General features: G+C 50.0%; 1 protein-coding gene across 2 annotated transcripts; it reads left to right on the top strand.

The window, feature by feature from the left end:
* Positions 1-31: 31 nt before the first annotated feature.
* Positions 32-4,845, top strand: SLC35H1 (solute carrier family 35 member H1). Of its 2 annotated transcripts, XM_084271394.1 has the most exons (10): positions 32-167; positions 241-391; positions 1,419-1,482; positions 1,704-1,776; positions 1,962-2,130; positions 2,406-2,489; positions 2,831-3,006; positions 3,130-3,235; positions 3,693-3,822; positions 3,969-4,845. In XM_084271394.1, exons 1-10 carry the CDS (start codon positions 51-53, stop codon positions 3,970-3,972), a joined length of 1,074 nt encoding a protein of 357 aa, XP_084127520.1. In that variant the 5' UTR covers positions 32-50; the 3' UTR covers positions 3,973-4,845. The 2 variants fall into 2 exon arrangements, with proteins under 2 accessions (XP_084127520.1, XP_084127521.1); XM_084271395.1 differs by lacking the exon at positions 3,130-3,235.
* The last annotated feature ends 8,575 nt before the right edge of the window (positions 4,846-13,420 follow it).

Below are 13,420 nucleotides of genomic sequence, written 5' to 3'. Positions count from 1 at the left end.
TGTGTGTCTCCCCGTCGCGCCCCCCTGTCCCGCGGCGGGCAGCGGGGCGCATGGCGGCGGGGCTGGGCGCCGCGGCGCTGGGGCGGGCGGCGCTGGCGGCGCCGCTGGTGCTGCTCTACTACGGCTTCTCCATCGGCATCACCTTCTACAACAAGTGGCTCATGAAGGTGCGGGGCGGTGGGGCGGCGCGGGGCGGCGGGCGGGCGGCGGCAGTAGTGACGGCGGCTGTCGGTCCCGCAGAGCTTCCCCTTCCCGCTGCTCGTCACCCTGCTGCACCTTCTCTTCATCTTCGGCCTCTCGGCGCTCGCCCGCGCTCTGACGCGTTGTCGCTCCGGCCGGCCACCGGCCGCGCTTTCCTGGGCCGACTGCCTCCGCCGGGCGGCCCCCGCAGGTACGGCTGGGCGGGAGGGGAGGCGCGGAGGGCGGGGGGCAGCGCACCGCCTCGGCCGTCACGGCGTCCTCTGGGGCGTCGACCGGAGCCGCCTTGGAGCGAGGGGCGGCATTCGGGGCCGCCTCCCTAAGGGTGGGTGTGAGGCGGGGGGCGCTGCCGGGGGCGCGCAGAGCCTTGCCCGCGGCTAAAGCGGGTCCGGGCGTGGGGAGGCCGCACCGCGCGGGTTAGTCTGGGGGAGCCGCAGGCACACGGGGACGTACGGCGAGAGCCTCGTACCCCCCTCTGCCAGCTGCCCTGGCACTTCTCACTCGAGGGGCAGCGGCTGGGTGGGACTTGGTCTTTACGATACCAAAGTTCATCCTCAGTGGCATGCGGGGCTGCTGTAGTTGAGCACAGGACTCGGGCTGCTTCAGCCGCCTTCGGCTGTGTCGGGTCTCCCGCAGACAGTGTCTGGTGTGAGGTCTCCGGTGGGGTTTGCGGTGCCTCCCATGAGGTGTCTCGTGGTTTCTAATATTGCTTTCCCCACACCTGCAGCAACGCTGCCTCTCAGCATGGCGTGCCGCTGGGACAGTGAAACGGCTGCCTGGGGCAGGAGGCTTTGTGTACAAGGGAGAAAAGACTGATGGGAGCTGCACCAGGTTAAAGGGGTCTGCTGAGGGGCAGTGCAAGACCCGGCGCTTCAGGCCCTTGCGCTGGCTCTCACACTCACCCGTTACTGTGCTCCGATGCATTCCAGAAAGGCTTTGTGTGAGCCCACGATGGCTTTCAGTCGCAGGGAGGGCAAGGGTTGCTTCAGCACACAGTGTGTGTTCGCTGGGCGCAGTGATGAGCCCTGTGTAAATCCCAGGGAACAGGACAGAAACATAAACAGCTTAAGATTTCTCAGCTATGTTGGTACAGAAGAGTTAACCTGAGGAGAACGTCCTTTTTCTGGGGCTGCTCTGTATGTTCATGGTCAAGTAGCAGGGGTGGTTTGGCTGCGGGGATTTATGTAGTTAACATCAGGATTTCTTCTTTCATTCTTTAGCTCTGTCAACTTCCTTGGATATTGGGCTGAGTAACTGGAGCTTCCTATATGTCACTGTCTCCCTGTGAGTACAAGCACCATCTTCCCTGGGAGCCCTTTGGTAGGGTTTAGGAAGTGAGTTGTCAGCATCAGTTTCTTGAGTGGGCGCAAGGCTTAGTGGGGTGGGCATGTGGGGGCTACAGTAGCTTGTTGACCCCCACGTAAAAGTGGGTGATCTGGTTCCTAATAGTACTTTGCTGGGAATGACTGTTGGAGGAGACTGACAGTATATTTTGGTCCTTACAGCTACACGATGACCAAATCCTCTGCCATTCTCTTCATCCTGCTTTTTTCACTGCTCTTCAAGCTGGAGGAAATGGTAAGGGTCCCACACAATGCCTCAGGGAGGGAGAAGGTCAGGCCCTGGGACACAGGCAGTACACATGCAAGAGATGTCTAAGTAGAGGAAGAAAGCAGTTACGTGGGTGAATCTGAAAGAAAAGAGGCGTCTGACTCCGTTCAGGTCCAGGAGTCTGTAGTGACTTTGTGTTTGCTCTAATCCAGAGGGTGACGTTGCTGCTGGTGGTTCTGCTCATCGCCGGGGGACTCTTCATGTTCACCTACAAGTCCACACAGTTCAACACGCAGGGGTTCGTGCTGGTGCTGTGTGCCTCCTTCCTTGGGGGTATTCGCTGGACTCTCACACAGATACTTATGCAGAAGGCTGAACTGGGTACGTAGGGTGTTAGGAAGTAGTGGGTGGTGCTGGGAACGGGGAGGAGGATGAGGAGGTGGTAGCCCTTGCTGCAGAAACAAAGCACCTTGCATAATGCACAGTGTTTGAAGCCCAGGGCAGGGGTTATCGGTTATTGGGTAACAAAGCTGGCTTGGTCTCTGCAGCAGCACAGGCATGGGCAATACAAAAGAGGTGTACTAATAAAGTCTCTAGGAGTTATGTTATTCCCTGGCTTGTTGCTACCTGGTCTGTTATTGATTCTCCTCTTTCAGGGCTCCAGAACCCCATTGATATCATGTTTCACCTGCAGCCGCTCATGTTCCTGGGGCTCTTCCCACTCTTTGCAGTGTTTGAGGGTGCGTGAGTCAATTAGAGAAAGCAGGGATAGCATCATAGTGTGGTTGGGGAAAATGTTTAGCAGTTTGTTTGAGATGTTTAACTTAGATAAGTAACAGCTGTGTACTTCACAAAGTAGTTAGAGACCTGGAATTATAAGTATCAAGATACACCTTATGCTGGCAGAACATTAACAAGCACATAGGAGTAGTGGCCTGCCATGCTTGTGGAGGTAATGGCTATAAAGAACTGGCTCCACATCCTCCTGATACTGGAATGTGAGCAGCCTCCCTCCCCATCTTGTTGTGAGGAACCCTGGGAGTTGGGAAAGGTACTCTGCTACTCACTGTCTTGTTCCTAGGCCTGCCTTTGTCCATATCAGAGAAGCTCTTCCGTTTCCATGAAGCAGGAATGCTGTTCGCTCTGGTAGGGAAGCTGTTCTTGGGTGGAATTCTTGCCTTTGGTCTAGGCTTTTCTGAGTTCCTCTTGGTTTCCAGAACATCTAGCCTCACCCTTTCCATTGCTGGCATTTTTAAGGTAAGGCATAGTTCCTGTGCTAATACTAGAAGGCAAGTACTGAGTCATCCCTAACAGGTCTCATGTGGTGGGAACTTTTTAGAGCCTCGAAAATCATCTCCTGTCACTTTTGTCCTTGCACAGGAGCTTGATGCTTTGCCTTGTAGCCTCTGCAGTGAAGTCCCTTGGTCCCTGCAGCAAGGGGCAGAGACTAGTGACCACTCTGTAAAAGGACCATTAAGGTCCAAAGGTTGGTGGGATCTGGGATAGACTGAAACACGTGGGCCTCATGAGTGATGGATGGTGTGGGAGGGAGGAGGGGTACAAAGGGCATGCTCTTGCATCAGACCTGGATATGAACAAAACCCACTAGTTTGAGCTATCTTTCTAACCTAGTTTGGCACATTCTCCCCTCCTTGAGGAATCCAGCACATGTACTTTTGAGCTGAATGGAGACATGTGAAACTTGTCAGACCCGGAAGTCCCAGGATTCCCATGCAGACAAGCTACGCAGTCAGAGGACTTAAAATTGCACATCCCAGTTTAACAGGTCGTTCTGGAAACTGTTTTCAGAACTCTGCGCGTGGAAGAATGTGCTGATGGAAATTAGCAGCCTGGCATCTGGATCTAGGCTTGAGCTGTGAAACGTCTCATGCAGATCTCCTCAGGTCCTGCCCTGCCACTTGTCATGTTTCTTGTTTCCACAGGAAATCTGCATTTTATTCCTCGCCACACATCTGCTGGGAGACCGCCTCAGTCTCTTGAACTGGCTGGGCTTTGCTGTCTGTCTGTCAGGAATCTCCCTTCACGTCATTCTCAAAGCCATGAATTCCAAAGGTGACTCTGCTTTAAATCCCTTTCTGTTTCTCTGTAGGTGTTCTCACGGCATCACCAGGAGCTGTGGCTAGTGCCAGCTCCTCGCCAGCGCCAGGACTGATGGGTGCTGTGGCGAGTGTGTCCCTAAACAGGCTGTCTGCACACAGGTGAAAAAGCACCGAAGCTGCACAAAGAGGCCAGCACCGACCCTGACCTGGAGCTGCTGCTGCGCCACACTGAACACGGAGAGGAGGAAGGGGATGTTGAAACCCCACAACACCACTGACTGAACATGAAGTACAAAGCCCCCTGCTCTGTTCTTATCAAACCTGCCTGACAGCCGTCCAGGAGGAAGGTCCCAGAGTCTCTGTGACCAGCCAGAGGAGAGCCAAGGCACGGAGCCAGAGTCCTGCTGTAGTGTGGATCTGTAGCTGCTGCACAGGACACGGGCCACATCCCTTTCACAGGGAGTGAACTCAGAGGATGAGCCCCAGTCTGGTGAATGGTTGAGACTGGGAAATGCTGTAGAAAGCTTCTTAGGGAATCCTGAAGGCTGTGTGTTGAGAGCATAGACCGTGAGCTGTGGGATGACTGTGGACATGTCTGGACTGCAGGCTGAGTGGTTCTGGGATGATTTTAGTGTTGTTCAGGCTTTGGCTTCAAAAGAGAAGGTAGATAAACCTTTTCCCGTGCTTTCTTTATGGCTCTGCTAAGTAGGAACTCCCAGCTTGGTGGGAGCAGATGACTGTAAATCCACATAGACTTGTCCCAGGGAGAAGGAGCCTTTGTGCCTGGTGACCTCCGTGTTCTGTGTGCACAGGAAGGAGAGAATTAAATGCTGGTGTTTGGGACCAATTGAACGTGGCCAAACAATGTTTATTGGAAGAAGGACAAGGCTGCGCAAGTGCTTCTGGCCCTCCAGGCCAAGGGGAGAGCGAACAGTCTCACAAGAGATCTAGCTTGAGCAATAAACTAACCAGAAAGTATATGGGGATTTGAGGGGGAATTTTTCAGGTTTTTTTAAATAAATGGTTTTTCTGATTCCTTTTTGTCTGCATGTTTTACACCTGGGCTTTGTCAAGCAGAGGGCATTTGTCCTCTGACATCCTTTCTGTTCAGACCCACACCAACCTCGCTGCTGCATGCCAAATTACTTTTGTGGCCTGGCACATAAAATACTTGCCCTTGAAAGAAGATATTTGATGTCTAAGAGTAGGGGGACCTTCCTGTAACCGGTCATATTTGTGCCAACCAAGAGAACATACTGACTTGTCTGCCTTCACCTATGAACAAGACTGTTGGTATTGTCACTTCTATGTAGGACACTCTCTTTCCCCAGGCAATTGAAGGAGTTAATGCTGCAGCATTGCCCAGGAAAGGGGAATGCTCTAGGATTTAAGATGATGTCTTTTTCCTTTCTGCGGAGCCACAGATGGTCTTGGGCAGGCGGCTGGGATTTTTGCATGACAGAATTTTCACTTCTGAAAGTTGTTTGATGTGAGTTTTTGGAGTGGAAATAACTTGAGAGAGCTGCTTAAAGGGGTAACAGTGTGATCACTCTCTTGAGAGGAGCTGGGTGTTAGTCAGTCATAGTCTGAGAACCTGAACCGTTTTGACTAGACTGTCCTTCTGCTGATCTTACTTGATAGCTTTGAGATCCAAAGACTTTCTTGACTTTTATCAAGAGCATTTCCTGAGGAAAAAAAAATGGTTCTGAAGAAGAAAACTGCAGTTAATAATTATAATTTTTAATGATGTTCTAATAGACGCTGGTAGCTTGCTTCAGAGCAGGCAGCAGGTGGTGCAGCTGCCTCCCATAAAGCTCCTGAGCCAGCAGTTCAGGATGGGCTGGCATTCCAAGGGATCCTGTGCATCAGGTAGAATGCCTGGAGCTGAGAAGGGCTTGGTCTGGCCCTAGCTGAATTTTCCAGTAGCTGGGACTTTACAGCTTCACCCTGTTCACCCCACTGTCAGCCCTGAGCACAGAGGACTCATGGTGTGGGGATTTTTGCTCTCTGCACGTGCTCTGTGTGCAGCTGGTCTCCGCATTTCACTTTCCGCTCCCCTGGAGCTGAACTTCAGACCGAGCATCCTTCTGCTGTGTAACCTCAGAGGGGATGTCAGGGCCTGTAAACCCAGGGTGAAGGTGACTGTTCACAGGGTTCACACCACGTGCGGTGCTTGAAGATGAAATTTGATTCTGCCGATGCAACTTACAACATAGAGACCTGGAGGCTGTTGCTCCCAGTCATGTTTCCTCTGTAAGGTAGAGGGGACACCCTGGAATCTAGTGCCCACAGAAGGTGGCAAGGTCACTACACATGAGGACCAAACAGGGGACGTCAGGGGGTGAGGGTTAAAGAACGAGCATGAGAGGCACACTATCCCTTGCACCACCCCGATACAGAGGCATGCGGCACAGGGCAGCTGCGCAGCATCCCCAAGAACAGAGCCAAATGCTCCATCTACCTGACGTGTAAAGCTTTGGTACTAGACACCAACATGGATGTGGAGAAGGAGCTGGGGGTCCTGGTGGCTGAGAGAGCCAATGGGATCCTGGGGGGCATCAAGAGGAGTGTGGCCAGCAGGTCAAAGGAGGTGATCCTCCCCCTCTACTCTGCCCTGGTCAGGCCCCACCTGGAGTATTGTGTCCAGTTCAGGGTTCCCTGGGATAAAAGACAACAGGAATAGCCTGGAAAGAGTCCAGCAGAGGCTACAGAGATGATTAAGGGCCTGGAGCATCTCCCCTATGAGGAAAGGCTGAGTGAGCTGGAGCTGTTCAGCCTATAGAAGAGACAAAGGGGGGACCTTATTAATGTTTATAAATATCTTAAGTACAGGATGCAGGGGGAATGGCCAGCCCCTTTTCAGTGAAGGTGACAAGAGCACTGGAACAGGTTGCCCGGGGAGGTTGTGGAGTCTCAAGCTCCAGAGATATTCAAGACCCATCTGGATGCCTCTCTGTGCAATATGAGCTAGGGAGCCTGCTTTGGCGGGGGGGTGGACCTGATGATCTCTCAAGGTCCCTTCCAACCTCTATGGAAGGCCAAAGGTGGCCAGTCAAACCCCTTTTAGCTAAAACAAGATTTACTCTGTCCCTTAATTAGCCATTGGTCTCACTATTTATTACTCCCCTATCTTCACTTTTATCTTCAAGTCATTCCACTTTTATGGTTAAATTTCATAGCTGCTCTAACGGAACAGCTCCCATGGCTACAGACATTCTACTAAAATCCAAAACACACAAATACTTTCTATTCCCAAAACATGCAAATTTTCCATATATTGAAGCTATATTAATTACTTGTCTCTTAAGCTACATCACTGAATCACTAGACAAACCTGTCCCCTGCACAACTGTCATGGGCAAACAGCCTCTCTAACCACAACAAATAATGTCAACCTGCACTTACCCCCTTCTACTCACTCCTCAGCCCTGGTCCCACCACTTAGCTCTCATAACCCAGGCATATCTATCACTCCTCAGAGAAAACTCCCCTAGGACAAGATGCCCATTAAATGGGATGTTCCTGTAGTGAGCACATTATTCCTCAGCCTCTACAATAATCAAACCAAAACTAGTTAGCATCATAAACACCAATCCCAAGCACTAAGCACTACTGTTGTCAAAAGGGATGCACTGTTCAACTTACATCTCCTTTCAGAGACACCTACAGCAGCAGGAGACACAACACAACTTCTATGCTTGTGCAGAAACAGTGGTCCCCACCACTGCCTCACCCCTAGCACCTTGCCATTATTCACACTCACATCAGCTGCTGCTCCCTGTCCAAAGAGGGCAGCACAGCACCCCTGAAAACTGAGGCCAAAGCTGCACCTACCTACCTTGGTATTAGACATCAACATGGACAACGACGGCATCACCTCCTCAGTGTGCTCAGACAGCTTGTCACTTTATGGTTTCAAAAAAAATACTACAGACCAAAATGCATAAGCTAGTCATAGAGCAACAGGTCATATTGTCCCTCACATCATCTTACAAACCCCTGACAACACAAAATGAACTTTAGAAAACCCAAACCAACCTCAAAACAATGTATGAGTGCACTTTTTATATTACATACATGCTGCTTAACGTTAAGCACTCCTTAAGCTCTTAACTCAGATGCATCTACCCAAAAAGCCAAGCCAACTACAATGCTCCATCTACTGAATGAAAGCCACACCACCAACCCCACAGAAAACCAGCAAGAGCAGGAGCTGCCTAGCACAAGACCGGTGGGTTATATACTTCTGGCCCCACCCACCACACTTCCCACAGTCCCTTGGGAAAGGGGAGGGTCCTGCCTGCAGGAGATTTAAAGGCTCTGGAGGACTAGGAGGGGTTCTTTTCTGACTCATGTTAATTTATGGGATGCCAACTGCTGAATGGAGAAAGGGACTCTCACTGAAAATAACGATGTTGCTTTTTACTGCAACTGTATTTGCTGTACTGATAATGTAACCTGGTATGTTAGTAGTTTTAATTTTTCAGGGGTGTAGATAGAAAAAGATCAATATTAAATGAAACTTGGTAGGGAATTGGCTAATTATATGCAGTAAAAATGCTATTGTTGGAAACTATGTGCTTTAGCTTGGTACAAAACAAGCCAAAATACTGCATAGTTATACTTTGCTCCTAGTGATGCCGTGTGTACTGCCTGACTTCTGCTGGAACTATGTTCTGGACAAGGCCAAATGATGAAGCAAAAATGGATTCCTCAAGGCTCCTTTCTAAGGACTATCTCTGGCTGCAAAGTAAGAAGCTTACTGTAAATGGTCAACTAACCTTGAAGCTCTCTACTAATGCCTTGAGCAGAACTAGATTGGTCCCAAAGGAGAGAATCCTGTTCCTGGATTGAAATTTCCCCATGTAGCCCGTCTAACCTTGGGTCTCAGGGTTTTCCTAGCCCAGTGAATGGTCCAAAGATTGCTTTACGTCATTTTCAGCTTTGGCTCAAGAACAACAAGCATTGTGACTTGGGCAGCCTGGAAGAGAGATGAAGGTGGGGCAGCAAGGAGGCAGCCACGGATCTGGAGACTTGTGGTAGGGATGGCCAGATGGACAACTCGCGACATCTCTGTTCTGTTTTAGAAACCATCGTTCTATTTTGGAAACCACCATTTTGTGGCTGGAGTCCAGAGAAAGAGAGACAGAGACTAAAAAAAAGCTGCTTTTTGAGGCTCAAAATGATTGCTGATGTCAAAAGATGTTTCCAGAGCGGCACTTTCACTAACAGGCGGGAAGCTGAATGCTCCAGACCCAAAGTCAGAGTCAGGGGGTTCCAGGGGATGGCCTTCAGCAAAGGGAACACCAGACCAGGCATGGCAAAAGTCACAAGGTCGCTGTTTCTAGGGGAGGACAGGCTGGTACCAAAGTGTCCCAGAACCGAAGTCCCCGGGTCACTGTTTCTGGGGGGTGGTTTTCCGGTTGCGCTCGGGCGGGAATCAAACGCTGGGGCGCTGCGGCCAACGGCTTGTGGCGTGGGGGCGGCTTTCGGGGGCTGGCGGGTGGCACTGGGGGAATTTCCACGGCCCGGGTTTTAATTTTTATGGAGTTTCATTGGTAAACTGTCACACGAGGAGGACATTTGGCCACATAGACATAAAACCCTCTGTCGTTTCGGTGGGGAAACGACCCCGGAGCAGCCCCAGCCACGGAGACTGAAGAGGCCAATGTTGCAGCAACAAAATGGCTGGTGGAGGAATCCTGGCAACAGGGAAGGGCAATTCTACGGTATTTCAGCGGTAAAATGGCAGCGGGAGGACTTCGGCAAAAGAGCCGAGGCGCTCTATGGTGTTTCGGCGTTAAAAAGGCCGCCGGAGGGCTTTCGACCATAGAGAGAAGATCTCTATAGTGTTTCGGCGGTAAAATGGCGGTCGGATGACTTCCGGCCATCGAGACTGGATGCTGTATGATTATGCGGCAGTAAAATGGCCGCTGGAAGATTTCCGGCTATCGAGACAACCCACTCGGGCACTGTTGGGTTGAGTTGAAGGGCTTCCGATCTCCGAGGTGTAATCTATGGCATGTCGGTGGTAAAATGGCCGCCGGAGGAGCTCTGGCCATGGAGACGAAAATCTCTATTGTTTGTGGCGGTAAAATGGCCGCCGGAGGACTTGTAGTCATGGAGACGACGCTTGGGCCATAGAGTTGTTTTCACTGGCGGCCCTTGCGGTACCGTGAGCCCAGGGCCCGTGTTTGAAGTCGCAGCGTGTTTGTGGGGGTTATTTATTGTATTCCGGATTTTGTGCGGGTTGCTGGGCCCTGCAGGGGCGGTTGGGTTGTCATTACTCGGGGGTGTTTGTGATGTGGGGGAAATAAATGCAATGTTTATTTGCACTGCCACACACTCTTACAGTAATAACAGTTGATGCTGCCTGAGATTAAAAGTCTCCAGTTTCAAGAGCTGAAAGGATTTCTAGCTGGAGGGAATGGGCCCTCCGGTGCTCAGATATCAGATAGCACCAACCTGAGCTGATAGTTCATGTTCCAGTAACGTCTCTAGTACTTTGTGAGAAGATCACTGAGCAGGGAGACAGCGTCGGTGTGGTGTGGCAGCTTCTGGGCTCCTGCAGTATATTACTGCTGAGACAGTGTTCTTCCTGTCTCTGCATAGGAATGAAATGCATGATATGATTTTAACAGTTCTAAATGGTAAATAGATACATGCACATTTTCAGTGAAGAAGAGGTGTGAGCAGGTGGATTGCTGCAGTTTTTTATACCCATGCTGCCCTCTGAAGGTCACTGAAATGGCAGTTTGGGCCTCAAATGCAACAGTTGGAGTAGCACAATAGATACATGAGGAAGCTTTGGGCAATGCAAATGCTGCCAGGATCTCTGCCAGGATGAAGAGGATATATGTGACATGCTTGTCAGTTGCTCAAAGAAATTAGTGAGTAGGAGGAAAAAGAGAAAGGGCGGAGGTGGGGTAGCCTTTTTCTATTGTGCTCTCCTGCAGTGGCAGGCTGATGACTGGGGGCTATCTAAATGCCTATAATTGTCTCACTGTGGACAGAAAACATAATTAAAAGGGACAGAAATCCTTCTGCAAATTCAAAACACTGCAGTGTATCTAAGAAAGCAATTTTGGCTTCAGTTTGGCTTGTGGTGAGCAGCCTGGGTAGGTGCAGCATTAGTATGGTACAGAGTTCTTGGGTAGTCCTCAAGCCTTTCAGAAAGACCTTTGATTCTTTAGAGCCCTGATATTGCAAAACATTTAGTTTCATGTTCCCCAGGAATTATGAGGCTGAACAAAACATTTTTAGTGGAGTAACCAATAGTACTTCAGCCCTTGGTATATTTTCTTTGAAAGAAAAAAAAAAATCTACAAAACTATCTTCTCTCCCTCTAGCATTTGTTTATGCATGTTGTTTTTCTTTTGGGGTTAAAAAGAGAGGAGCTGAAGTGCAGAGAGAAAATAGTCTTCCTTGGTCTTCCTCACTCCGTGAAAAATGGAGTTGTTAGAGTCACTGCAGGAAAAAGAAATCCCTCTAAATTGGTGCCCTGTTGCCAAGTGCTAGGCTGTGTGTCAGGGAGCTCTGCTTTGGCTTTAGCAGAATAAACTGGCTGATCCAACCAGCCTTTTTGTATTCAGCTGATGAGATATGAGGAGTGTGGCTCTGGCAGCCAGATGCCACCACTGAAAATTATCTATTCCTCCTCTGGTAGGTGGGGGCTGACTGGTCAAGAAACCCTGCTCAGAAAAGCCTGTGCACAGTTAAAGTGTTACCAGGGCAACTAGTGGAAAGTATCATCTTACCTAAACAGGTTGAATTGATGGGCAGAGGCCAATGGGAAGAAGTTCAACATGGCACTTTGGTCATAACAACCCCAGGCAACACTACAGGCAGGGTGGCTGGAAAGCTGTACAGAGGAGAAGGATCTGGAGTTGTTGGTTGACACTTGCCTGAGCATGAGCCAGCAGAGTGCCTGGGTGGTCAAGAAGGCCAATGGCATCCTGGCTTGCATCAGGAATAGCACAGACATCAGGACCAGGGAGGTGATCATCAGTACTCAGCTCTGGTCAGGCCGCATCTCGAATACCAGGTTCAGTTTTGGGCCCCTCACCACCAGAAAGACATCGAGCCCTGGAGCGTGTCCAGAGCAGGGCAGTGAAGCTGGTGAAGGGTCTGGAACACAAGTGTGATGAGGAGGGGCTAAGGGAATTGGGCATGTTAGTCTGGAGAAGAGGAGGCTGAGGGGAGACCTTATTGCTCTCTACAGCTACTTGAAAGGTGGTGGTGGTGGTGAGCTGGGGGTCAGCCTCTTCTCTCAGATGAGTAGCAATGGGACAAGAGGGAATGGCTGCGAGTTGCACTGGGGAGGTTCAGGTTAGAAATGAGGAGAAACTTCTCCAAAAGAGCAGTTGGGGATTTGAATGGGTTGCTCAGGGAGGTGGTGGAGTCACCGCCCCTTGAGATGTTCAAGGAAAGATTGGATGAGGTACTTAGAGACATGGTTTAGTGAGTAATATGGGTGGTAGGGGGGCAGTTGGACTAGACAATATTCGAGGTTTTTTCCAACCTTAATGATTCTGTGGTCTAATAGGACCTGGACAAAAGCTCATCTGAAACATGTTCTGAGGGCTCTAAGACTTCATGTACCAACCGTGCAGCATAGAAAGAGGAGGGTGCTGAAGAAGGACACTGAAAGGAAGCAATTAACAAGAAAAGTAAAATAGCTAATTTTTTGTTTCATCTCTAGAGACATGAAAGATCTTTGCAAGGTAATGAATTATTTCTGAAAACACTAGTGATATGTGCAGGAAATGTTAACCTCAAGTCCCCAGTGAGCAAGGATCACTTGTGTGCTAATTAAAAATTCTAGTGTATTTCTATTTACAGTAGATCAACTCCAACCTGACCAGAGGTCTGGAGTAGAAGTAGCCATGTTTCCAACACTTCAGTAATCTCCTTAAATCCAGCAGGGAAAAAAAGCTGCCAGATCTTATTGAAGCCCAGGGCAACCAATTATCTCAGCAGCGAGGCTGCAGAGTCTTCTTCGTTAGAGCTGGGGACATGGGGAGTTTTTGGTTGCTGCAAGCACGGCCGTGATTTCAGGCTAAGCAGAAAAATCACTGATGTCATAGCTTGAGTGGTTCTGCTGCTATTTAAAAACACAGGGTAGGACTGTGGTGCTGCTGAGAGCAATGCAAGCTTTGCTCTGGACTTTAAAGACACAGGGATTTCTGCCTCCTTTTCAAAGAAACTCTGTTACTGGGCTGGAGATAAAACCCAGCCAGGGACGTGGACTGGAATACGTTGTTCCACAGGTGTCCCATCACCTCCCTGACCCCACATAGGAACAGGGTGATTTGGAATCCCACCTCACACTGGGAAGCTGATGCTGGTGACCATCAAGGGCATGAGGAAGAAGGAAGGTCGCTGCTCTGGCCGAGTCTCTGGGGTTGGGTTGGCATCTCGGTGGCACTGCTCAGTGACTGAAGGATGTGTCATCTGAGAGAAAAAGACAAACAGATGGTAGAGGGAGTTGCAGTGGGAGGAAAACCCAATTAGAAGTCCCAGCATGGTTTGTGGTAGGGATATGGATCTTATACCTTGAGTAACAGCCAGGAAAAGAGAGACATTTAGCTTTTTCACCCATGGTGGAGAAT

This window comes from Gallinula chloropus (assembly GCF_964237585.1).
Source record: "Gallinula chloropus genome assembly, chromosome: 16".
NCBI lineage: Eukaryota > Metazoa > Chordata > Aves > Gruiformes > Rallidae > Gallinula > Gallinula chloropus.
The sequence above is the reverse complement of the archived record's forward strand: the minus strand, read 5'-3'. Positions and strand labels throughout refer to the sequence as shown.

What these genes read in the sequence shown, in the direction of transcription:
- SLC35H1 (XM_084271395.1), top strand. Translation starts at nt 51, where the DNA reads ATGGCGGCGGGGCTGGGCGCCGCGGCGCTGGGGCGGGCGGCGCTGGCG. An exon ending in TATGCAGAAGGCTGAACTGG is followed by an intron (nt 2,131 to 2,405) that starts GTACGTAGGGTG and finishes CTCCTCTTTCAG; the next exon opens with GGCTCCAGAACCCCATTGAT. An exon ending in CAAAGCCATGAATTCCAAAG is followed by an intron (nt 3,823 to 3,968) that starts GTGACTCTGCTT and finishes GTCTGCACACAG; the next exon opens with GTGAAAAAGCACCGAAGCTG.